Below are 27,379 nucleotides of genomic sequence, written 5' to 3' on the forward strand. Positions count from 1 at the left end.
TCTGTAATAACCATCCAGTCCGTGAAGAATTATCTTTTTGTTGACATTTACCTGACTAAACATTTTTCTTGAAACAGCAATTAGGGTTTTGCTGTATAAACAAAGTCCAATAGGAAATCCGGCAGTATTTTTTTTTTGTTAAGAATGTATTGAGAAAGATTAATGCTTGGCTTTTTTCATGTCACAGTCATCATCACATGCTTGACTAAAACAGAAATGTTCCTTCTGTAGATACACATTTACTTATGCTTAGAATTATATATCTCATCTTATATCTCATGGTAAAATGGAATATATATTTGTACGTGTTTGATTTAATGTTTTATTTTATCGCTAGTTTACGAAGATATTGTCCTAGGAATGAGCAAAGTCAGCGGTAAGATGTTTTTTTTTCTTCATTATAACTGCAAATTTTAAGTTTGGAGGATACTTTTAAAAGTTGTTTCACAAAATAAAAAACTGTAAGAATAATATTTGATAAACAATATTGCACTTAATCGATATTTAACCATTATGAGAATACTATTATTGTTTATTTATACAGCACCCACATAATCCACTTGAAATTAGTGAATAGAAATCGAGGGCATTGTAGATATGTCATACCCCTAAACCTTACTTCCTTAAAAAGGGAGAGGATTCAGCTCATTGGACTTTACAAGGAAAAGTGACAACTGTAGCATAAAGAAGGGAACAAGAAATAAGTGGAGTAGTAGATAGTCAAGAGGTGGTCTGGAGGGATAGACCGGTTCTTGGTGCCACGGAAGATGTTATCACTCTGCCCTGGCCTGGCTGTCTAAAGGTAGTCACTGAGTCTGTCATACACAGCTCCCTCAGGCACTGCCATAAGCATAATGTAGTTTGTAAATTTTGCCTGGAGTGTTCCTTTATTATTACAATGACCCTACTGAGCAGAACTTTGAAACTGCATTCTCATGTAGGCTATAGGTTGCATAATACAGTACAATTGTATAACCTGGGAAATACTAAATAAAACAATGACCAATTTATTAGTCAATATAACTGTGATATATGATCGCTAGCTTGTATTTGGGATTCCTTAATGTCATTTTTTTTCTAGAGCTCATTTAGGATCTCTTTACGAATCTCCCATACAATGCTGCGTTCTCCTATATGAGTCAGAATATGTGCTGCTTTTGATATTACATAATAGATTCTTGAAGGAACTTAATGCCTTTCATTCTGCATGCAAACCTTTATTGCTATAGCTGTACTGTAGACTCTAGAATATAAACTGTATCTTATCTTTTTAATTTTCCTCTCCTCTATTCTCAACCTCCCTTGAGTAATTACAAAGCTCTTCCTAAAAATGCATTTTAAAGTGTTTCACCTCATTTAAAATTTTCTTTTAGTGGGTCTAAAATGAATATGCTAATGATTTTTAGCTCATCTGTGCTCTGAAAGCCTTGCTGATTAATGGGTATTTTTATGTTTATTTTCATTTTTTTTGTTCAAGGAGATATACATATATGCAGCCTGAAAATAGGAGGAAGCACATACATAAATCACAAACAAAGTAGTTGACTGATATGCTAAATGTGTTAAATTTATATATATATATATATATATATATATATATGTGTGTGTGTGTGTGCAACAGGGGCGGACACAGACAACAGAGGGCCCCTGTGCAAAGAATGTGCCTGGGCCCCCCCCCCCCCCAAAAAAAAAAAAAAAGTAATATGCCATAAAATTGCACTGCAACTCACATTAATCTGCATCAGATAGTCAGCAGTTCCCCCACATTAGGTAGCATAGATTCCCCACATTAGGTAGCATAGTTTCCCCACATTATGTAGCATATATTCCCCACATTAGGTAGCATTGCATAGTTTCCCCACATTAGGTAACGTAGCATAATTTCCCCACATTAGGTAGCGTAGCATATATTCCCCACATTAGGTAGCGCAGCATATATTCCCCACATTAGGTAGCGTAGCATAGATTCCCTACATTAGGTAGCGTAGCCCCACATTAGGTAGCATAGCATAGCATATATTCCCCACATTAGGTAGCATGGCATAGATTCCCCACATTAGGTAGCGTAGCATATATTCCCCACATTAGGTAGTGTAGCAAAGATTCCCCACATTAGGTAGCATAGCATATATTCCCCACATTAGGTAGCATAGATTCCCCACATTAGGTAGCATAGCATATATTCCCCACATTAGGTAGCATAGATTCCCCACATTAGGTAGCATAGCATATATTCCCCACATTAGGTAGCAAAGATTCCCCACATAAGGTAGCGTAGCATAACCCCAACAAACAAACACACACACACTATCACTCACCCACACACTCTTACCTGGCCTGCACTACTTACATTTGCCCATGGGGACTTCCTGGCAGAGGTGCGCGCTATAAGTGACATCATTGCACGCTCTGCGCTGGACGTCAGCGTCCAGGTGCTTGCGATGACGTCACTCACTGCACGCACCTCAGCCAGGAAGTCCCCATGGGCAGAGGTAAGTAGCAGTTTAGTGACTGGGCAAGACTGGTTTCCCTGTCATATGTGCACTGGCAGGGCTGCCATCAGAAATTTCTGGGCCCCTTACACAACTCAAGGCCTGAGACCCCCACCGATCACCTCGGTTGAAGTGGTTCTCCAGCTGTTGGAAAGCTAAAACTCCCATCATGTCTGGAGAGCCTCAGGCAATGGGAGTTGTAGTTTTGTAACAGCTGAAGAGACACAGATTGGACACAGTTTTACCCATCATCACTGCAGAACTTACAAGTGACTACAGCTCTGATGGGACAGTCATAAGAACACACAATGATGTCAGTGACCTGAGTGACGTCTTCTTTTCTTCTTCATCTCGTCCAGAGACCAGGTCTTCCCCCAGCTCCATCTTCTCTGCAGAGTCTGACATGCAGACATCATTGGCTCCTCACTGTCAGCAGATCCTCATCCTCTGCATGAAGACAGTAATCATTATAACCTTGCCAGAAAGTGTAACCTAAATAAAATACTGCCCCACACTGTACCCTGAATATAATACTGCTATACACTGTACCCACTAAATATAATACTGCCACACACTGTACCCTGAATATAATCCTGCCACACACTGTACCCTGAATATAATACTGCCACACACTGTACCATGAATAGCATACTGCCATACACTGTACCCACTAAATATAATACTGCTATTCACTGTACCCACTAAATATAATACTGCCCCACACAGTACCCTAAATAAAATACTGTCACACACTGTACCCTAAATAAAATACTGCCCCACACTGTACCCTAAATATAATATTGCCAGACACTGTAACCTGAATACAATACTGCTGTACACTGTACCCACTAAATATAATACTGCTATACACTGTATCCACTAAATATAATCCTGCTACACACTGTAACCTGAATATAATACTGCCACACACTGTACTCCGAATATAATACTGCCACACATTGTACCCACTAAATATAATACTGCCACACACTGTACCCTGAATATAATACTGCTATACACTGTACCCTGAATATAATAATACTATACACTGTACCCTGAATATAATACTGCTACACACTGTGCCCACTAAATATAATCCTGCCACACACCGTACCCTGAATATAATAATGCTATACACTGTAACCTGAGTATAATACTGCTATACACTGTACCCACTAAATATAATCCTGCCACACACTGTACCCTGAATATAATACTGCTATACACTGTACCCACTAAATATAATCCTGCCACACACTATACCCACTAAATATAATACCTCTTATCCTCTGTGTCCTCATCATTCCTCATCACCCCCATAACCCCTGCCAAACCTCTCCTCAACACTACTATAACCACCCCCACACCTCTCCTCATCACTACTCTAACCCCCCCACACCTCTCCTCATCACTACTATAACCCCTGCACCTCTCCTCATCACTGCTATAACCCCCCCGCACCTCTCCTCATCACTACTATAACCCCCCCCCACACACCTCTCCTCATCACTACTATAACCCCCCCACACACCTCTCCTCATCACTACTATAACCCCCGCACCTCTCCTCATCACTACTATAACCCCCGCACCTCTCCTCATCACTACTATAACCCCCGCACCTCTCCTCATCACTATTATAATGCCCCCTGCATATCTCACCACCCCCATAACACCCCCCTGCACCTCTCTTCACCCCCATAACACCCTCCTGCACCTCTTATCACCCCCATAACCCCCCTGCACCTCTCATCACCCCATAACACCCCCCCCCTCATCACCCCCATAACACCCCCTGCATCTCTCATCACTCCCATAACACCCCCTGCATCTCTCATCACCCCCATAACCCCCCCTGCATCTCTCATCACCCCCATAACCCCCCTGCACCTCTTATCACCCCCATAACCTCCCCATGCACCTTTCATCCCCCCCATAACACCCCCTGCACCTCTCATTACCCCCATAACACCCCCTGCACCTCTCATTACCCCCATAACCCCCTGCACCTCTCATCACCCCCATAACCTCCCCATGCACCTTTCATCCCCCCATAACACCCTCCTGCACCTCTCATCCCCCCATAACACCCCCTGCACCTCTCATTACCCCCATAACCCCCCCCCCTCTCATCACCCCCATAACACCCCAAGCACCAGTTCCCCTGCACCTCTCATCACCATTGTAGTCTGCAAACAACATAGCCACCATCCAACCCCCCCCCCCACCCCCACACACACACACCCCCGTTCACTCACCCTGCCGGGGTTCGGTGCAGCTGCTGCTCCTGTCAGAGTGTCACTGCATGGGGAGGATCCGTCGGGAAGATGATGGACTGGAGATCGCGCTGGGACAGGTCAGGTGACAGGAGTAGACTTGCGTGCCTGCGCGGGGCACGTCGACTCCCATCAGCCCCTGGCCTGTCCGGCCCTGCCGTACTTCTTAAGGGGCCCGCGCCCTAGAAAGAGCGGGCCTCATAGTCCTGCCCCCCAGACTATGAGGCCCGGCCCCGGTCATAGTTCTGACAGGTACCCAGCCAGGAGTCAGTGAGTGACAGTCGCAGTCACTCACTGACTAGCCGGAAAAAAAAAAGTACAGGGACGTCCGGGCCTCCCTGAAGCTCCGGGCCCCATACAAGTGTATGGGTTTACCCCCTGATGGCGGCCCTGTGCACTGGGTCCAATGGTAGGACCGGCCCAGCGTGTGAGGGCGGGCCGGGCCCCCTCCCACGCTGGGCCCCTGTGCAGCTGAACCGGCTGCACAGGCCGCCCCTGTGTGTATATATAAAATATAATGGTGTAGATATATATAATGATATATATATATATATATATATATATATATATATATATATATATATATATATAATGCCGTACACCTGGTAATCTGGATTATAGTATAGTAGACTGGAATCTTACACAAACATGTATTTTTATCTATCTGATTTTATCTATCTATCTATCTATCTATCTCTAAATTGATCACTTCCACCTATAAAAGTGAAAGTTTTTGCTTCTGTCCATGGAAATCAGTTATGAGGAGGGATATATTAGGCAGAATGTGTACAGTCAGTTCTTAAAGGTTGGTGTGTTGGAGGAAGAAAATTGTTATTAGTAAACCCCTTAGAGGCTTTGATAAGGTGTGCAGTAGCCACTACCTACTAAAAGTGGTCCAATGATAGTAAGTAAGAAGTAGTAAGTAAGTAAGTAAGAAGCAGTAAGAAGATTAAGGACGCTAAAGACTCCAAAAAGGAAATATGTGAACTCTAGATCATGTTCAGAGATCAACTATCAAGGAGGCATTGCTGAACCACAGAATTCACACCTTCTCCCACACCCACCCCTCCATGCATGATTGATGTATATGTCTCCAGCAATGAGCTGTGCACTTCAATAAGTCAAGACACGGAGGGGTGGGGTAAAGAGGAAGCGTGCATGCTGCAGCTCAGCACAGTCCACAACACAGAGAATGATCTGACACATGGAGAGTAAACGTTATCTGGTTAGACCCTGCAGAAGAGCTACTGTAGAATAAATTACTGAAAGAGATAAAGGTTATTCCTATTTAGGAATTAGGGCTCCCCCACCACCTTTCACCTTGTAGCAGAATGTAAGTAGCCAGTGTGATGCTCTGGCCAATGTTCTGCTAAGAAACCGTGGCAATAGTGTGAATGTTTTTTGACATGTTTCCTCTATGTAAACATTAATGTTTGCATTGCACACTGCTTCATAGCAATGGTATTCACTATAGCCAATGTCTTCTTTCAGCAAAAGTTTGGTGAACATGAACAAAATAACAGGACGGCCTATCATCAGTCCAAAAAAATGAACCTTATTGCAGAATGGGTGATTAATGCTTAGCTACAGTATGATAAAGAGCTTCATAATCACTACCCCCCTGAACATGATTCACGCTCCCTCACTCTCTTATTCGCACCCCCTGAGCCTGACATTCATAACCCAATCTTTAACCAATAACCTATCTAACTATTCAGTGAAAAGAACAGATAGTCAAACAAATAATTAAACCCTTTTATCTTGGGAAAGGGGACATGGGGCATAGCAAGAAAACTTAAACACTACTAGAACTACAACTACAAAAATACTACCTAAATTTGACTATACATTTACATTTACATTAAAAAATATATTTTTTTTGTACTGATCACAGGTCCTCCTTATGTCATATACTTTGCATGGTGAGGCTTTCCTAGACTGGAGTTGTTATTCCTGCACATTCCCCATATGCAAGTTAATATTGAGATATGGGGAATTTGATTGCCAAAGTCATCACCTTAAACAGTGATAGATCTGCTAATATATTGGTGCAAGATGCCGCAAGACACATTCAGTGTTCCTCTATCAATAGGTCAGAACTATCTTACTGGCACAAGGGTGACCTATGCAATATAACATTTTAATGTTATGAATTATCAGTATCTTTCATACTCAATACAGTTGAGTTGCAATTTCCGACACCACAATGGACTGAAGAGTTTAAATAATGAGGAAGATAAATAACAGAATGATTCTTAGGTGGTTATGACAAAAAATGCTCAAATATAATAGAATAAATGCTAGGTTTTCTGTTAAAAATATTAATAGTTAAAAAATGAAAATAAGCACTGTATTATTACACATTAAAGACAGGTGAGTGATACATACAGAATAATATCAATATGGGAATGTTTTCTTTATGTTTGGGCCTTTCTTTGTTTCAAATGTAAAAAAAAAAAAAAAAAACAAGGATGTATGAGTGATTTTCTCTTGTTACTAGAGCATTGTGTTCCTCTTGCCATAATAATTACTAATATTTTCCAATTTTGTCATACACCGCACTCTAACTATGATAATGCAAGTGCAATTTAACTTTCCATGGTGGCATTGCCTTTTCATACCCTAGATTGATTTCCCGGTTAACTGATTCTGAGTTACTAATGGAAGCAAAGCTCAGATATGGCAAGAGCTTCTGTCTGCAGCTTCCCCTTGTAGACAGAGTATTTTCCTCATATTTCAGAGTCATTATTTCTGACAAAATACCCTCAATATCAACTGAACAGAATTGAACACAGTCTTCCTGCCAAATGTGCACCATTAATCACCTCTCTGTCAAAATCAAGTCTTACTCCGGGTTCATTTGCCAAAAACCTTGGGCAATTTGGCCATCATAACCTTTATCACAATGATCCTAAGGACGGAAACATAGAGATGAGTTAACTAAATAGATGCCACATATGTCATGAAGTATTCTTAGTATTTGGAATAAACATACTATACCTATTCTGCCCAAGGCTTTCTTTGTTTTGACAGCAATCTGTATATAGGCCATATTTTCTTACATTGCACATTCTTTTGGTCTGGCTTTCCATTAGCTACACAGACTGTTGTGGCTTTGAATCTGTCTGTTATTTCTGTGACAGCCAAGTTTTATTCATTTTCAGGTCCTCACAATGAAAGCCTGAGCCTTATCTTTAAAACTTAATGAATGAGCATAGGATTTAATTCCCTTCATTCACTGTTTACAGCTAAAATACAGAGTGACCGCTTAGTTAGTGCAAAGTCTGAAGTAATATATGTGAGGAGCAACACGTAAGTAAACTCTGCCGAAACACAATTACAGTCTATCCATTTAATCTATAGTGATATATAATGTTAATAAAGTCTTTGCTCCAGACGGTACAGTTTGAAATATCTTGCTCCAGCTCTCAGTAGATAAAGTGAAGAGTCTATTATAAAGATAATTACTGAAATTACTTAGTGTTTATCATTTGGAAAGAAAAATGCACTAAGACATGTGTCTAAGAGCTCATTGTGAAAACACCAAAGAAAAACTAGGCTGTTTTGAAAGAACAATACCCTAGAAGACCAGAAAGCCATAATGTCTTATTATAGCTTTCTGCGCCCATGTAGGAGGACTGTCATAAAAATGCATCAAAGTCAGTAATTTAATCTATTTCATTCATAACTGAAGCTCACAGATAATATGTCTCTGTGGTATCAAAAATAGTTTTTCTTTCTTTAAGATCTAGAGAACTGTATTTTCTGCCTTGTTAAAGAAAAAAAATCTAACCTGTACTAGAGAAATACAAGTTTATGTGGAATATGCTGGTCTTTGTTTCCTAGGAACATCTGCTTCCGAGCTTAAGATCCAATGCACACCTGAAGGAATACGATTCCATTGTTACATGAAGTACTTCTCTGAAGAAATGAAAGTCACGTGGTACCAGAGGTATGCATTCTACATGGCCACATTTGACAATATTGAGTAGAAAGGGAAAGCCATTGACCACAGTTGAACACTTCCACCTCTGTTCGGGTTTCTGTTTGAAACATCATTAACATGTTTTATACTGTACATTCCCTGGGCAGGTACAGCATTTACAAAATATACCAGGCAGGTTAAATTTGATGCTAGGCTGAAAACCTCCAGTAGTACACAATACCTTTATTTGAAACTGTATTGAAAATGTTAATTGAAGGGATAAGTAGGTGTTGCCAGGTGCTGTCTGTCTTATGAATGGTTAGGGACTTTAAGGGGTTCATCAGTTAAGGAAAACCTACCCTCTATCCACAGGATGGGGATAAGTGTTTGACCATGGGGTGTCTGACCACTGAGTGTGAGTGTGTTCCCAAAGTTGGCACTGAGGGAAGAAGACAGGTCTGGGTAAGTTGAGCAGGTAGAGCTGGGGTTCCATTCAAGAGATTATGGTGGATCTCAGTGAACAGGACCCCCCCCCCACACACACACACTATTGGACACATATCCCCCATCCGGAGTACTCCTTTAAAGCCTGCCTGGTCTTTCCAGCTGCAGGGGTGTCCACTGTTCCTTTTCCTGGAAATTATTGAAGGATTCTATTTGATACAAATTAAATATGATATGGTGATAAGGTACCCAAACCCTCAACAAGCTGTAATTGACATCAAAACCACTGTGCGGCCACACATAGACACAAAAGCATATACATCTCCTGACAGAGTATTGCATAACTGGGTATTGTTTCTAAGCTAGTCATCTAGTGACAAACATATAGGGATATAATGAGGCATGAGGAAGATAAGGAAGGACGTGAAGTAGAGGATATATCATGCCAATACATTTCTGAATGGCAGTGGCAGTGCATGATGTGTACTGTTGTTTTATTAATTATGAAAATAAAATATTTAGTAAAGAATAACAGTTTTGCAATATATTATGCCTGTCAGTGATACTCTGTTAGACAGGGCCTAGTATGCTCACATATTGCCGTGACAGACCTTAATGCTTTTGGTGTGCTGTAGCTGCCATGGTGACTGATCAGAACCCCGCTGGTGGACTTACTGAGGTTTACAGGGTTATTAATCATGGCATCTAAAGGGTCAAATGGCATGGTTTGGAGCTATCTGGTATAATGGCAGCTTCAATGCAATATCAGTTGTATGCCTGCTCCTTCACAATACTATAAAAGCATAATGCTGCAAGGGGTTAGGAAAATCTCATCTTGTCTTTTCATGTTTTTTTTTAGAAGTCGATATAAGTTATAACCTTTTCTGTAAATTTGAAATGACAATTCTAAAAATATCTGCTTATTCTAAGTCAAATTATTAGAACTGGAAGGATTTCTATGCCCTGTAATTGACAGAATCCAGTATCAGGTTAAAATAATGTTCTATGAAGTCCTTGGTGTCTGTAACAGAAATGAATATTAATTGTCAATCACCTGATATTTACTACTGGAGAAACATGGGAACACTTGGGAAATTACGATCAGTAAGGAAATTACTATGAGCCTTTTTAGACTTGCTTTAGTCTACTTGTTGTTAAAACTGTTATTTTTACTAGCCAAAATTGCTTAAATGCTTACTGTCATTTCAACATTTCAAAAAACTTTGTGTAGATCAATAGTAGAGGTGAAAGGAAGAAACCCTGTGATCTTTTTTATCAAATACAATTGCTTCCTTCTCTTCTTATCAAGATTCTTTCCTCCCCCCTGCCCCCTCACAATAAACGTCCATTCAGCCTAAAAAGGTCGCTCAGTTCTGTTTAGTGTTACGAGATGAACTAGCATATTCAGTCTTAGAGAGAGAAAGAGGGAAAAAGAGAGAGAGAGTGAGAGAGAGAGAGAGAGAGAGAGAGAGAGAGACAGCAAGGAAGTGGCACAGGAGCAATAGATCTTATCCAAGGCTTGATTCACAAATTAGACTGTTTAATAGGGCTCTATAGTGCCATCCATACTGCTGCTGCTGCTACTCCATAGGGTGTAAAGAGCCAAATAAGAACAGCATCCCATCTTCTGTGTGTGTGTGTGTGTGTGTGTGCTGATATGGAAACATCATAGAAGAGAATTAAAGCCTGCAGAGTATGTGCTAAAAACATTCTTTACCATCACACACTTGCTTATGTATTGTTAGCTAAACATTTACATTTCAAATCTCCCATTCCAGTTTTAAAAGTGCCCTTCTAGAAGTATGGTAATTTTGAAGGGCATTGGAATTCATTCAATTTGTTGTTGTGTTTGGCAATGTGTCTTGTGGGCCTTTTGGAGGCAGCCAATAAATTGTACCACTATATATGTAGATAATGCTCTATTGGTATTAATGGAGCTAGTCTATACTAGTCAACCTTTTGGACAGCATATGCCACCATCACCACTAACACCAAAGTCAGATTAATCCATTAATGCATGTGGTTTATTCCTCCATCTGCACAATTCAGAAGAAATTGAGAATTATCATAACACAGTTTTTCAGACTTTTCAAACCGTTACCTATTGTAGCCTTAATTTCCTGTTCTTGGCCCCTAGCTGTATCCCCCTATATGATCCTACATTTTTACAGACATCAGAATACTGTACTGTACTCACTGTCAAAAGATGTTCTGTACTATACTGTACTGTCACCTTCCTGTCACTTTGCACTATTCTCCCAATACTCTGGTTTTGGTAAACCATTTACAACCAGTAAAGCGTAGTCATTGGATTTCTTTATGTTATGCACTTTTTGTGTAACTTTTTAAGACCACTGTGCATAATTGAGCCTCAAACTGACTTATCTGAAACAAACAATAATTTCATGGTTAAATTCTATTATAGTTTTTGGTTTGACCTGGTTGTGCTTGTATGCTTTTAATACTGAGTTGCTGCTATGTGTTTCACTGCTTGGATATTAGTTTTAAAGGGCTTGGCTTCTTTATGTTTATTCTCACAAATATATGAAACTATGAGACAGTATTATGTGCCACCTACTAAACTCTAGTTAGAAGATTGGCATACCCATTGTCATGTCTGTATTGTCTGTGTTCACACACAGCTATTGGTTTGGTTGTGTGTGAACAGTTTTATGTTCCATGGTCAGGGAATATTTAATAGCCTTTGGCTTGCTAGCCAATAGCTCCTTGGGTGTGTCTATTTAAAGTCAACCCAGTCTACCCTCTGGGCTTCATTATATCCTGACTTGCTAAGATGCTGGACATGCTGCATGGAGCTCTTGATGAAACTCTATTTGTTTGAGCTTTTATCTTCTATCTCTGTTTTAGCATGCACTTTGTATTTTCTGGTTTTAGCCAATTTTATGTTTATTTTATCGGCTGTAGGATTTGTATGTCCTTTCTGCTATGTGTCTGTTCATGCTGTGTTTTTTCTTGTATCTGTTCTTATGAAGTTCTGTGTTTTATATTTCTGCTTTCCTACTGTGCCAGCATCCTGTCCACACTGGTGAGTGTGCTGCTGGCCAGTTGTCTATTTGGATTTATTATTATGGCTACTCCTTTAGTGGAGTGGAGTTTCCAGTTTGTGTGTCCAGTGTGAACAGTGTCCTATGATAGATTTCTGTTACCTCTCCATGGGGACTCTGTGTCTACTGGAGGTGTTTGGAGGGATTGCTATTCCTGTCTTGTGTTCAGTGTGAACAGTGTTCTATCTATATCCTGTGTATTTTGGCCTCCCTGTTACTTGTCCATGGGGACTCAGAGGGTATTGTTATTCCTGCATCTACTGGAGGTGTTCTGAACGGATTGCGATTATTCATGTCTTGTGTTCAGTGTGAACAGTGTTCTATAAATATATCCTGTGTATCTAGGCATCCCTGTTATCTGTCCATGGGGACTACATGGGGGGTTGCGAATATTCCTGTTTAGCGATAGATCCTGTTTACCTGTCCACGGTGAGTCAGAGGGTATTGTTATTCCTGTGTCTACTGGAGGTTTTTCTAGGGGATTAAGTTTATTCCTGTTTTGTTCTGGAGTATGTTCAGACTTATCCGTTTTCCTGTCTGGTGTTTTGAACTCTATATTGTTATGTTTCTGGTTTGTGACTGACTATTTATTAGTATATGTTTTTATTAGGCCCCTGCACTTTAGTTCAGGGAGGGACTGGCACCCAGTTGTTGATCCATTGTTTTGGGTGGATGGGTAAGTAGGCAGGGAGAGCGGTTTTAGGGTCAGTTTAGGGCTTACTCTCCCTGTCCCCTGGTCGATGCCTGACACCCATCTTATTAATACAGTCTTCTCCATGGACTGCATGGCCATCCTACCCATACCGGTCAGCAGTTCCTATTTAGTAGGGATGGTCCCACAGACTGGGCCACAGATGAGGAGAGGTTTTTGTAAACTTTTTAAATGGCTTCTCGGAGCTTTGCAGCCGAGTGTTTATGGACAGTCTTTGGGTGGCGCTTAAAAGTTTAAAGTTTAGCCTTTATCAGCAGCCATGTTTAGGATCGACAAAAGGTCATAGCCTTTAAAGGGGTACACCCGTGGAAAACTTTTTTTTTTAATCAACTGGTGCCAGAAAGTTAAACAGATTTGTAAATTACTTCTATTAAAAAATCTTAATCCTTCCAGTACTTTTTACTACAGAGGAAATGCTTATCTTTTTAGATTTCTCAGATGTAATGATGACCACAGTGCTCTCTGCTGACCTCTACTGTCCATTTTAGGAACTGTCGAGAGCAGGAGAAAATCCCCATAGCAAACATATGCTGCTCTGGTTCCTAAAAGGGACAGCAGAGGTCAGCAGAGAGCACTGTGGTCATGACATCAGAGAAATCTAAAAAGATAAGCATTTCCTCTGTAGTATATAGCCCCTAAAAAGTACTGGAAGGATTAAGATTTTTTAATAGAAGTAATTTACAAATCTGTTTAACTTTCTGGCACAAGTTGATTTAAAAAAAAAACTGTTTTCCATGGGAGTACCCCTTTAACCCCTTAAGGACCAGGCCATTTTACACCTTAGGACCAGAGCGTTTTTTGAACATCTGACTACTGTCACTTTAAACATTAATAACTCTGGAATGCTTTTTTTTCTTTTTCACTAAAATGTGTTTCCCCCCCAAATTTCACATTTTTTCAAGGGTTAATAGCAGAAAATACTCCCCAAAATTTGTAACCCCATCTCTTCTGAATATGGAGGTACCCCATTAGTTGATCTGAAGTGCACTACGGGCGAACTACAATGCTCAGAAGAGAAGGAGTCATATTTGGCTTTTTGAGAGCAAATTTTGCTCGGGGGCATGTCGAATTTAGGAAGCCCCTATGGTGCCAGAACAGCAAAAAAAAAAAAAAAAACAACACATGGCATACCATTTTGGAAAGTAGACCCCTTGAGGAACGTAACAAGAAATAAAGTGAGCCTTAGTACCCCACAGGGGTTTCACGACTTTTGCATATGTAAAAAAAAAATATGTTTTCACTAAAATGTGTGTTCCCCCCAAATTTCACATTTTGCAAGGGTTAATAGCAGAAAATAGCACGAAAGGGGTGGCGCACGAAGCTCCCTGAACCACTAATAGGACCCGGGGAAAGGGATCAAACCCTAATAGGACCCTGGGGGACCTATTAGGGGGTAAGGGGGGGGGGGGGATTTAAGAAAAAAAAAGAAAAAAAGCTGCGGCCAAAAAAAAAAAACGGATGGCGCATGCAGCTCCCCGAACCCCTAATAGGACCCGGGGTCAGGGATCAGACCCTAATAGGACCCTAATAGGACTTTTTTTCAAACTTTATTAACTCCTACCTGTCCCTGCAATCCGCTGTCCCTATTGTAAGGCTGGTGAGGGGGCTCCGGAGCTCCGAGGGGCGATCCACGTTCTTCTCCTCACTGCGGCACCCGCTGACTGAACACAGAGAGCGGGTGCAGCAGCGGGAAGGGACCTTTAACCCCTCCTCTGCCGCGCTACTATTGGTCAGACGATCGCTGGCCAATAGTAGCGTTGCTGGGGAGGTGACAGTATTGTCACCTCTTCCCAGCAACGGCAGGTGATTGGTGGTGTATCGTACACCACCGATTACCATCCAGTTCTGGGTAATCGGGTCACCACTGACCCGAATGACCGGAACCACCACAGATCGCCCGCGTGATTTTGCGGACAATCTGCGGCGATCGCCGACATGTGGGGGTCCTGGGATCCCCCTCGGCGTTTGCCTCGGACACCTGCTGAACGATTTCAGCAGGTGTCCGGTTTCGCAACCCGCCCGGCGCGCGTCGGGATGCGAAATTTGCCAGGACGTACTCATACGTGCCTGGTCTTTAAGACCCAGGGCGCAGGGACGTACTCATACGTGCCTGGTCCTTAAGGGGTTAAGGGAGGAAATCTGAGCCGATCTTCTTACAATTTTATTTTATTTTTAAATAAGTGCCATATAATACTGTTTCTAAGCAGGCACATAAAGAGGCCACTGATAGTATGGAATGGTAATATGTAATAAAATACCATATATAGTGAAATAATACTTTATTTGTGGGGTCAGGAAGTAAAAATAGCCAGTTGAACTGTAAAATAATGTGAATAGATATGTGTAGCTCAACCACAATAAAAATGAGCGAGGTTAACTAAAAGCTCTCCCCCACAGAGAGATGAGAAAAAGTAGCAAAAGTGGATTATTAGTCCTCAGCTCAATTTAAAAAAAAGATTGAATGGTGGATGTCTGGTATCAAAATAGAGAAAAAGAAGGTATGGATAAACTGATAGATGATAAATTGTTTATTATAAGATATTAAATAATGCGTTCCCGCATGGCCCTACGGTAGCGCACAAATGGTTAAAAAGTACAATAAATATAAGAACAATTGAGTGTTACACTGCAGAGCGAACATGAATAGTGTTGGTGATACTCTCAAATACACAAGTTAATGTAACCAATGTATCTACTATAGCTAACAGCCATATAGTGATACACTTGTTACTGTTGCATATATTGCTACACTCATCAGAATGATAGTGTATCTGGTGAGCACCGAATGGAGATCTAAGCAAGAAAAATAAAATAAAATAAAAACGTTCCTCCTGGATAGTGAATCTGTTTGATATGCTTATTTGTCAAAAAACCTTCTATGCAATGAAGACTCTATAGATAAATATCCTGTAAATGAAAAATTAATAACAGTCTTGTAGATGGTAGTTATATCCTGTAAAGTAAATAAGTGTCCTATAATTGTCCTGAGAAAAAAATATCCTGAAGTAAATAATGTCCTGTAACAGGTATAGAATACAGATCAGTTTGTATAAATGATATTGAAGCTGGATCGCTATTACCATTTTTTCCACTCCACATTCAAATTGTCTGCAAAAGAAATATAGTGTCTGGCACAATCGTGCCCCTCACCGCACCACTGGTAGGCAGATGGAAGATGGTCAGATGCGCTCTAGCCGGGGCAGCGTGATGGCCGCAAGATGTGCAGCCGCTCTCACCGGCGAGCTGTCCCTTGGCGTCTGACGTCAGAGGTCAGCTGATGGCAGGTCAGCTGACCTTGTGCGGGAGGCTGGTAAGCACTGGATAGCATTAAATGCAGATGATTAATAACATGCAGATAAAGTATGACTCCAACGAACTTTAGAGCAATGTTCCTGTAGTGGAGGGTTCTATACCGGTTTGGCAAATAGATTTCAATGCAGATCCATAAAGTAGGTGGATAATAAACAGTAGATTAAAAAAATCTTTCCAGAAAGGAACTCTCCAATAAACGCTGTAAAACCGCAGCTGTAGTGTGCACTGGATCTAACTGACAGAGGCTCAATAACAGTCACCAAACGCGTTTTGGGGTTCAAAGCACATCAATAGCACCCCTTCTTCAAGGGTACCCACTGCTTTTTCTCTATTTTGATACCAGACATCCACCATTCAATCTTTTTTGATATTGAGCTGAGGACTAATAATCCACTTTTGGAACTGTAAAATAAGGTCGCTGCTTCTAGTGCAGGCATAGACAACCTTTGGCACTGCACTACATCTCCCATGATGCTCTTACAGCCAAAATGCTGCCAAAGCATCATGAGAGGTGTAAGTGCAAAACATCTGCAGTCCGGAAGGTTCAGAAGAAAGAAAAAATGGTCTCTTGCTCCCGTAAAAAAAAATAAAAAAAAATTATAAATTTTTTTTTAAACATGCGGTGTGATATACATCCAAAAATTGATAAAAGCAGTACGTCCTCGAAACGCTTGGCGTTTTGAGGACATATTGCTTTTATCAGTTATTGGATGTATGTCACACCGTATGTTTTAAAGATTTTTCAATAAATGTTATTTTTTATGGGTGCCGGAGACCATTTTTCCTTTCTTCTGGACTATCTACGCTGAGACCCGGCTAAGTTGTCTCCTGCAGCTTCCATCATCAAGACGTTAGCGTTTCTACAGCTGAATTTTCCACGGATTTCTGACCTTTCTTATTTCTTTAGATTATTAGTCTTGAATGTTTCCTATGGCTGTTCTAGTTGGATAAGCCAAAGTCTGAAGATTATTTCTCAAGCAGACAAAATGGCAGCCAACTCTGTGACGAGGGGCATGGATGTACTGCATTTTATTTTTATTTTTGTATTTCCACAACAGCTCCACTCAGCTCATTAATCCTTCAAAGGCTGGATTACATACAATACATTCTAATGGGAAGTCTGGTTAATTCTAATAGTAAACATAACAAAGTTAAATTAAGCATCTGTTTACACAATGACTCCTGCCTTCCTTTTCAAAGAATGTCTTAGCTATTTGTGAGCACCTTAGTTGTGCTGTGTTCATTAATTTCCAAGAGTCTGTAGTTTCTCATCTCCCAGAATGATGATAGGTTCAGATCATCTCTTTCAAAGTCTGCCATTATTGTGATGCTGAACGCTGCACACAGCAGTGCCAATTAGAGAGGAAATGACTGCGGGTGACGTTTTGTTTTCAGCTACAATTTTATGTTTTTACTGATTAACTGTGTTGCTGCTGGAATGATGCAATCACTGTATTTGTGCTTTTAATGTCTATTTATTGTTAAGTACTGACACTAAAAACACGTTTGACATTATCATAATAGTGGTCACAATTTACAGTTTAATTTCCTTTGAAGAAGACAAAAAACATATGCATGTATTAAAGGGAACCTGTCATCAGACTTTACTATATATAACTTAACTATATAACCTGGCAATGCATTATATATTTTAAAATCTTCTTCCTCACTATCCCTAAAAGATGTTCCTGTCCACAGGAATGCTGAGAATATATATTTTAAAAATGTCCCCCGCCAGCCCTGTAAGTAGTCCTCTTGACGGGGAGCTATGCTCACCTAGTCCGTCTTCTCCAGCTGTAATCATGCCCTCTCAATGCCTCCTACACCCCTGCCTCCTGGGCAGGGGCGTAGGAAGCCCCACAAATCTGGGGGGGGGGGGGGATAGCATTGTAACTGGGTGTGGCTTTGAAAAAAGGTGGTGCCATAAAATAGGAGGGACTAAAAGGTGTGGGTCACTCAATTTTGCATGACAATACAGGCTCCTCATCACCGGTACCTTCAGGGAGCAGTGAATTCAAGGGATAGGGATCTGTCAGGACGGTGGGAGGTAGGCTGTGTGTGAGGTCAGGACGAGGGGTTAGTGTAGGCACCATTGACACCTTGACGAAACAGGGTGTATATGTATGCCGCGGTAGCAGTCTGGGTGTATGAAGTGCGCTTACAAGCTGAGCGCTCTTCATTTACTACTAATGCAGGACATCAGTTATCATGTCCCTCCCATAATAAAAGTGTAAACAAAAATAAACATATTTGGTATTGCCGCATGTGGAAATGACAGAACTATTAAAATATAACATTAATTAAACTGAATGGTAAATGGTGTAAACAAAAAAAAATAAAAAAAAATAAAAAACTAAGTCCATAATTGCTGATTTCTGGTCTCTTCATATACCAGAAAAAAAGTTTATTAACCCCTTAACGACGCAGGACGTATATTTACGTCCTGCGCCGGCAACCGCGATATGAAGCGGGATCGCGCCACGATCCTGCATCATATCGCTTCGGTCCCGGCGCTCATCAACGGCCGGGACCCGCGGCTAATACCACACATCGCCGATCGCGGCGATGTGCGGTATTAACCCTTTAGAAGCGGCGGTCAAAGCTGACCGCCGCTTCTAAAGTGAAACTGAAAGTATCCTGGCTGCTCAGTCGGGCTGTTCGGGACCGCCGCGGTGAAATTGCGGCGTCCCGAACAGCTGATCGGACACCGGGAGGGCCCTTACCTGCCTCCTCGGTGTCCGATCGACGAATGACTGCTCCGTGCCTGAGATCCAGGCAGGAGCAGTCAAGCGCCGATAATGCTGATCACTGGCGTGTTAATACACGCCAGTGATCAGCATAGGAGATCAGTGTGTGCAGTGTTATAGGTCCCTATGGGACCTATAACACTGCAAAAAAAATGTAAAAAAAAAAGTGTTAATAAAGGTCATTTAACCCCTTCCCTAATAAAAGTTTGAATCACCCCCCTTTTCCCATAAAAAAAATAAAACAGTGTAAAAAACAAAAAAAATAAACATATGTGGTATCGCCGCTTGCGTAAATGTCTGAACTATAAAAATATATCATTAATTAAACCGCACGGTCAATGGCGTACGCGCAAAAAAATTCCAAAAAAAGTCCAAAAAAGCGTATTTCGGTCACTTTTTATACCTTTAAAAAAATGAATAAAAAGTGATCAAAAAGTCCGATCAAAACAAAAATCATACCGATAAAAACTTCAGATCACGGAGCAAAAAATGAGTCCTCATACTGCCCTGTACGTGGAAAAATAAAAAAGTTATAGGAGTCAGAAGATGACATTTTTAAACGTATAAATTTTCCTGCATGTAGTTATGATTTTTTCCAGAAGTGCGACAAAATCAAACCTATATAAGTAGGGTATCATTTTAACCATATGGACCTACAGAATAATGATAAGGTGTAATTTTTACCGAAATATGCACTGCGTAGAAACGGAAGCCCCCAAAAGTTACAAAATGTCGTTTTTTTTTTCGATTTTGTCGCACAATGATTTTTTTTTCCGTTTCGCCGTGCGTTTTTGGGTAAAATGACTAATGTCACTGCAAAGTAGAATTGGCGACGCAAAAAAAAAGCCATAATATGGATTTTTAGGTGGAAAATTGAAAGGGTTATGATTTTTAAAAGGTAATATTACATATTACCATCCCCTCTTCCCCATAGGTATATGCAGAGTTGCCCCCCCCTATTCCCCATAGGTATATGCAGAGTTATACCCCCCTCTTCCCCATAGGTATATGCAAAGTTACACCCCTCTCTTTCCCATAAGTATATGCAGAGTTAAACCCCCTCTTCCCCGTAGGTGTATGCAGAGTTACCCCCTCCCTCTTCCCCATAGGTGTATGCAGTTACCCCCTCTTCCCCATAGGTGTTTGCAGAGTTACCCCTTCCCCCCTCTTCCCCATAGGTATATACAGAGTTACCCCCCTCTTCCCCATATGTATATGCAGAGTTACCCCTCCCCTCTTCCCTATAGGTTTATGCAGAATTACACCCCCCTCTTCCCCATAGGTATATGCAGAATTACACCCCCCTCTTCCCCATAGGTATATGCAGAATTACACCCCCCTCTTCCCCATAGATGTATGCAGAGTTACCCCCCCTCTTCCCCATAAGTATATGCAGAGTTAAACCCCCCTCTTCCCCATAGGTATATGCAGAGTTACCCCCCCTCTTCCCCATAGGTATATGCAGAGTTACCCCCTCCCCTTTCTTCCCCATAGGTATATGCAAATTTACCCCCCCTCTTCCCCATAGGTATATGCAGAGTTACCCCCCCTCTTCCCCATAGGTATATGCAGAGTTACCCCCTCCCTCTTCCCCATAGGTATATTCAGATTTACCCCCCCTCTTCCCCATAGGTATATGCAAAGTTACCCACCCTCCTCTTTCCCATAGGTATATGCAGAGTTACTTCCCCCCTCTTCCCCATAGGTAAATACAGAATTACACCCCCCTTTTACAATAGGTGTATGCATAGTTACACCCCCCCTTCTTCCCCATAGGTATATGCAGAGTTACCCCCCTCTTCCCCATAGGTATACGCAGAGTCACCTTCCTACCCCCCTCTTCCCCATAGGTATATGCAGAGTTACCCCCCTTCCCCATAGGTATATGCAGAATTACACCCCCCTCTTTCCCATAGGTATATGCAGAGTTACACCCCCCTCTTTTCCATAGGTATGTGCAGAGTTACACCCCCTCTTTCCTATAGGTATATGCAGAGGTACCCCCTCCCTCCCTCTTCTCCATAGGTATATGCAGAGTTACCCCCCCCCTCTTCCCACTAGGTATATGCAGAGTTACCCCCCGTCTTCCCCATAGGTGTATGCAGAGTTACCCCCCCCATTCCCCATAGGTATATGCAGAGTTCTCACTGGACTCATCACTCAGCTTTCCTAGTAGGAAAGCTGAATGATGATTCTTGCTATTTTTCTCAGGAATCATCATTCAGCTTTACTACTAGGAGTGGAGCCTGCCGAAGGAGGAATATTTCTTCTATACCGAGTAACTGACAGTCCTTATTGAAAGTAGCGGCATGCTGTGTGCAGTCATTTAGTTTACATTGAAATCTGCAGCTTCAAGTCCTGAGCATCAAATATGCAAAGGCTACTGTACGTGTAAATACACTCTAAAGCCAGGTACTGAAACAGTTTAGTTTTTTCTGATTTTCAGTCTTTGCACTTCCGTTTTTTCCTCCTTACCGTTTAAAAATCTTAACCCCTTTCAATTTTGCACCTACAGACCCATATGATGTTTTTTTTATTTATTTTTTTGCGCCACCAATTGTACTTTGTAATGGCATTAGTCATTTTGCTCAAAAAATCTAAGGGGAAACCCAAAAAATATATATTTATGGGACAAAATGTAAAAAAAAATGCAATTTTGTAAATTTTTGGGGCTTCCGTTTCTACACAGTACATTTTTCTGTAAAAATGACACCTTATCTTTATTCTGTAGGTCCATACAATTAAAATTATATCATACTTATATAGGTTTCATTTTGTTTTACTTCTGGAAAAAATCATAAATACATGCACAAAAATTAATGCATTTAAAAATGTCCTCTTCTGACCACTATAACTTTTAAATTTTTCCGCATACTGGGATGGGCTCATTTTTTGCGCAATGATCTGATGTTTGTATCGGTACCATTTTTGTTTTGATGGGACTTTTTGATCGCCTTTTATAAATTTTTCTATGGTATAAAAAGTTACCCAAAAAAACGCTATTTTGGACTTTGGAATTTTTTTACCTGTACTTCATTGACCGTGCGGTTTAAATAATTATATATTTTTGTAGTTTGGACATTTACGCACGCGGCACATATGTTTTTATTTTCATAGTTTTGGGGTTTTTTTTTATGAACAAGGGGGGTGATTCAAACTTTTATTAGGGAAGGGGTAAAATCACATTTATTAACTTTTTTTTTTTTTTTTTTTTTACACTGCTATGGCCCTATAACAGTGTAACATGCAATACATTGATTGCTAACACTGATCAATGCTATGCCATAGCATAGCATTGGTCAATGTTATTGGTGCTCCATTACTCCAGCCTAGATCTCAGGCTTAAAACAATCAGTCAATGATCGGATGCCGAGGAGGAAGGTAGGGACCCTCCTCGTGTGTCCTCAGCTGATCGAGACACGGCGGTTTCACCACAGGGGTCCCGATTGGCCCGACTGAGCTGTTGGGATGTATTTTTTTACATTTTAGATATGGCGATCAACTTTGATCAACCGCGTCTAAGGGGTTGATACAGAAAATCACCTCGATCGGTGATGTATGGTATTAGCCACGGTCCCGGATGTTACTTGGTGCCAGGACTGACTCGATATGACACGGGATCTGCATTATATTGCGGGAGTGAGCACAGGGCATACAGGTACACCCTTTGTCCTTAACAATTTAAGGTTTTGTTTTTTATTATATTTCTTTGCACATGATTTAGGGGAAGCCATATTGCATGAGTTTTCTCCACAGCATTTAGAGATATGCCTTACAGCCAGCCCCATAGACATATGGGACAATAGATTGGAGTTGACCTTGTTGGGGGTGGGAGGGGTGGGGGGTTGTAGGTATACCCTGTGCAGGGGTCATTTTGCAAGGAATGGGAGGAGGTGAATGACCTAATTCCATCTTATCTATATACTGGTGTCATCTTTCACTGTAGTGATTCCAAATAACATGCACTGTAAATATGGGGAAAATGCCCTATTTGAAGGAGTATACACTCTTAAGTGTTATTCTACTTTTCTCCTTGATTGGTGATGCATTGTCCACACAGGAACCGTCCAGTTTATTCAATGACTGGCTGCAGCCATGAACCGCCTCAATCAGTTACTGACAGAGCAGGGATGACTAGTCACCAGGAACCATGAAGTAACACTGACAAATAGAGATGGGGAGCATTGGTGTGGCAGCTGCAGGGAATCAGGGAGATAAGTACTACATCTTTATTTCCCAATCCTCCCAATTCACATGCACATTTGGCATGGGCAGGAGTGCATGTTTTCTGAATGGGGAGAAAGCCGCTGCCAGATACCGCTGACAATGGCTCATCTCCCTGAAAACAAAACAGTCATGTGAGTTACAAATCAACATACCTAACCATTCATATTCTTCCCTGTCATTTGCTGTTAGAGGAAAGTTAGTAGATCTCAACACACACACTATATGGGGGTTATTTATTAATAATGGTCTTGGCTAGATCATTTTTGTTGTATGTCTAGATGTGTAATTTTTGGCGGTGCTGCTCCAAATGTATCATATTGTCACACTGACCATAATAAAGTTCACGCAGATCTGCACCCAGATCATTTTCTACCACCGCTTTCAGATCATGTCTAGCCTGCTTCTGAGGAGCTTGTTTGTCTGTGTGTTTGGCTTTATTTGTTTTAGTTTTAATTGTAAGACAAATTAATGTCTAAAAGGATGTCTGCAAAGAGAGTCTCACATTTGAATAGTGGTTTACCTTGCCACAGGCCAGGGAAAAAAGAGGGAGGAAGGTTTTAGTTGAACAGATATGTATATGTATATATATATATACATCACTATAGATGAGCAAATATTTTGAAAATGTTGATTCGGCTCATTCGCCACATTTTCCGAAAAAATTCAGTTTGGTCCAAATTTATTTGTGGCGAATCTCTATTAACCACTTAAGGACCTAGGGAATTTCGGTCCCCGCCGCGCGCCGGGCGGGGATCGGGGTGACTGCTGATAGCAATCAGCAGGCACCCCGCACAAATGCCCAGGGGGGTCATCAGACTACCCCCCCCCCCCCCCGTCGGCGATCAGCGCAAATCGCAAGTGAATTCACACTTGCGATTTGCGCCGATTCCGGGTCATACGGGTCTATGGTGACCCGGTTACCCGGAATATAAGGGGGATCGCTGTTGTCTAAGACACCCACGATCCCCCTGAAGGCATAGGAGTGAGGTGGCAGAGGTGCCACCCCTCCTTTCCCTGCTATTGCTCTGCTATTGATCGTCAGAGGCGACGACCAATAGGAGATCGGGGGCAAGGGGGTTAACTTTCGTTTTCCCCATCCTGCCCACCCACAATAGGCGATGCAGAACGGGGAAATGAAGGGGACCGAGCGCCGACGTCCACTTACTGATCCGGAGGCTGCGGCGATGGTGATCGGCGGGCAGCGGGACTTGCGTCAGAAGAGGATGGCTCCCGGGATCCTACGGAAGCCGGTAAGTTGATCTGGAGGGCTACAGTCTGAGACTGTGGTCTCTAAACTCTAGCCCTCCAGATGTATAAAAAGTTATAGGGGTCAGAAGATGACAATTTTAAACGTATACACTTTCCTACATGTAGTTATGATTTTTTCTAGAAATACGACAAAATCAAACCTATAAAAGTAGGGTATCATTTTAATTGTATGGACCTACAGAATAAAGAAAAGGTGTCATTTTTACCAAAAATGTACTATGTAGAAATGGAAGCCCCCCAAAAAATTACAAAATGGCATTTTTTTTTCAATTTTGTCTCACAATGATTTTTTTTTCCGTTTCGCCGTAGATTTTTGGGTAAAATGACTGACGTCATTACAAAGTAGAATTGGTCACGCAAAAAATACACCTACGATCCCCCTAAAGGGTGGCAGGGGTGCCACCCTTCCTATCCCTGCTATTGGTCGTATAGACGCGACGACCAATAGCAGATCGGGGGCAGGGGGGTTAACTGTCGGTTTACCCGTTCTGCCCACCCACAATAGGCGGGGCAGAACGGCGAAACCGAAGGGGACCGGCGACGAAGTTCGGTAGGCGGCGATGTCGTGCGGCTGGCTCCCTGGATCCTATGGAAGCCGTGAGTTGCTTAGCAACATCTGGAGGGCTATAGTTTGAGACCACTATACAGTGGTCTCAACTGTAGCCCTCCAGATGTTGCACAACTATAACTCCCAGCATGCCCAGACAGCTATTTGCTGTGGTGGCATGCTGGGATTTGCAGTTTGGCAACATCTGGGGGGGGGGGGGGCACAGTTTGGAGATCACTGTGCAGTAGTCTCAAAATGTAGCCCTCCAGATGTTGCAAAACTACAAATCCCAGCATGCCCAAACAGCTGTCTCGGCATGCTGGAAGTTGCAGTTGTGTACCTCCAGCTGTTGCATAACTACATCTCCCAGCATACACTACTGTGATCAGTTCATGCTGGGAGTAGTAGTTTTGCAACAGCTGGAGGCCCACTTGTTGGAAAATACTGAGGTTTTCCAACCAGTGTGCCTCCAGCTGTTGCAAAACTACAACTCCCAGCATGCACGTCTGTCAGTACATGTTGGGAATTGTAGTTTTGAAACAGCTGGAGGTTTGCCCCCCCATGTGAATGTACAGGGTACATTCACACGGGCAGGTTTACAGTAAGTTTCCTGCTTCAAGTATGAGCTGCCGCAAATTTTTTGCCGCAGCGCAAACTCCTAGCGGTAGACTCACTGAAAACCGCAGCCAGTGCGAATGTACCCTAAAAACACTACACTACACATAATAAAGGGTAAAACACAACATATACACCCCTTACACTGTCCCTTCCAATAAAAATGAAAAACGTATTGTACGGCAGTGTTTCCAAAACGGAGCCTCCAGCTGTTGCAAAACAACTCCCAGCATTTCCAGACAGCCACTGACTGTCCAGGCATGCTGGGAGTTTAGCAACAGCTGGAGGCACCCTATTTGGGAAACAGTGGCGTGAAATACCCCTATGTTCACCCCTATGCAATCCCTAATTTAGTCCTCAAATGCGCATGGCGCTTTCTCACTTCGGAGCCCTGTCGTATTTCAAGGAAACAGTTTAGGGCCACATATAGGGTATTTCCGTACTCGGAAGAAATTGCACTACAAATTTTGGGGGGCTTTTTCTCCTTTTACCCCTTATGAAAAGGAAAAGTTGGGGTCTACACCAGCCTGTTAGTGTAAAAAAAAAAAAAAAATTTACACTAACATGCTGGTGTTGCCCTCTACTTTTTATTTTCACAAGAGGTAAAAGGAAAAAAAGACCCCCAAAATTTGTAACGCAATTTCTCCTGAGTAAGGAAATACCCCATATGGGAATGTAAAATGCTCTGTGGGCGCACAACAAGGCTCAGGAGTGAGAGCACACTATGTACATTTGAGGAATAAATTGGTGATTTGCACAGGGGTGGCTGATTTTACAGCAGTTCTGACATAAACGGCAAAAAATAAATACCCACATGTGACCCCATTTTGGAAACTACACCCCTCACGGAACATAACAAGGGGTATAGTGAGCCTTAACACCCCACAGGTATTTGACGAATTTTCATTAAAGTTGGATGGGAAAAAAACATTTTCATTTTCACAAGGGAAAATAGGAAAAAAGCCTGCCAAAATTTGTAGCCCCATTTCTTCTGAATAAGAACATACCCCATATGTGTATGTAAAGTGCTCTGCCGGCAAACTACAAGACTCAGAAGAGAGTGAGCACCATTGGGATTTTGAAGAGAAAATTTGTCCGGAATTGAAGGCCACGTGTTTTTATAAAGCCCCCATAGTGCCAGAACAATGCACCCCTCCAAGATGTGACCCCATTTTGGAAACTACACCCCTCACGTAATGTAATAAGGGGTACAGTGAGCATTTACGCCCCACATGTGTGTGACAGATCTTTGGAACAGTGGTCCGTGAAAATGAAACATTTAATTTTTCATTTGCTCAGCCCACTGTTCCAAAGATCTATCAAACGCCAGTGGGGTGTAACTACTCACTGCACCCCTTATTACATTCCTTGAGGGGTGTAGTTTCCAAAATGGGGTCACATGTGGGGGGGGTCCACTGTTCTGGCACCACGGGGGGGCTTTGTAAATGCACTTGGCCCCTGACTTCCATTCCAAACAAATTCCCTTTCCAAAAGCTCAATGGCACTCCTCCTCTTTTAAGCATTGTAGTGCGCCAGCAGAGCACTTGATGTCCACACATGGGGTATTTCCATACCATTTTGGGGGTAATTTTCTCCTAGTACCCCTTGTACAAATTAGAAATTTGGGGGGAAAAACTGCATTTTAGTGAAACATTTTTTTTTCATTTACACATCAAACTTTAACAAAAAGTTGTGAAATACTTGTGAGGTGTTAAGGCTCACTATACCCCTTTTTACGTTCCTTGAGGG

General features: G+C 41.8%; 1 protein-coding gene across 6 annotated transcripts in view; it reads left to right on the forward strand.

The window, feature by feature from the left end:
* Positions 1-27,379, forward strand: part of MYOM2 (myomesin 2) — a 158,476-nt gene that overhangs the window by 117,249 nt on the left and 13,848 nt on the right. For 5 of the 6 annotated variants that reach the window (XM_056565676.1, XM_056565678.1, XM_056565679.1 and 2 more), the window contains 2 exons: positions 338-376; positions 8,614-8,719. In XM_056565676.1, the coding sequence (XP_056421651.1) occupies positions 338-376; positions 8,614-8,719 (145 nt within the window). Of the gene's footprint in view, positions 1-337; positions 377-7,931; positions 8,080-8,613; positions 8,720-27,379 lie in introns of those variants that run through there. The other variant, XR_008891211.1, reaches the window with a different exon arrangement.

Source organism: Hyla sarda, chromosome 3 (genome assembly GCF_029499605.1).
Source record: "Hyla sarda isolate aHylSar1 chromosome 3, aHylSar1.hap1, whole genome shotgun sequence".
In the NCBI taxonomy this organism is placed as follows: domain Eukaryota; kingdom Metazoa; phylum Chordata; class Amphibia; order Anura; family Hylidae; genus Hyla; species Hyla sarda.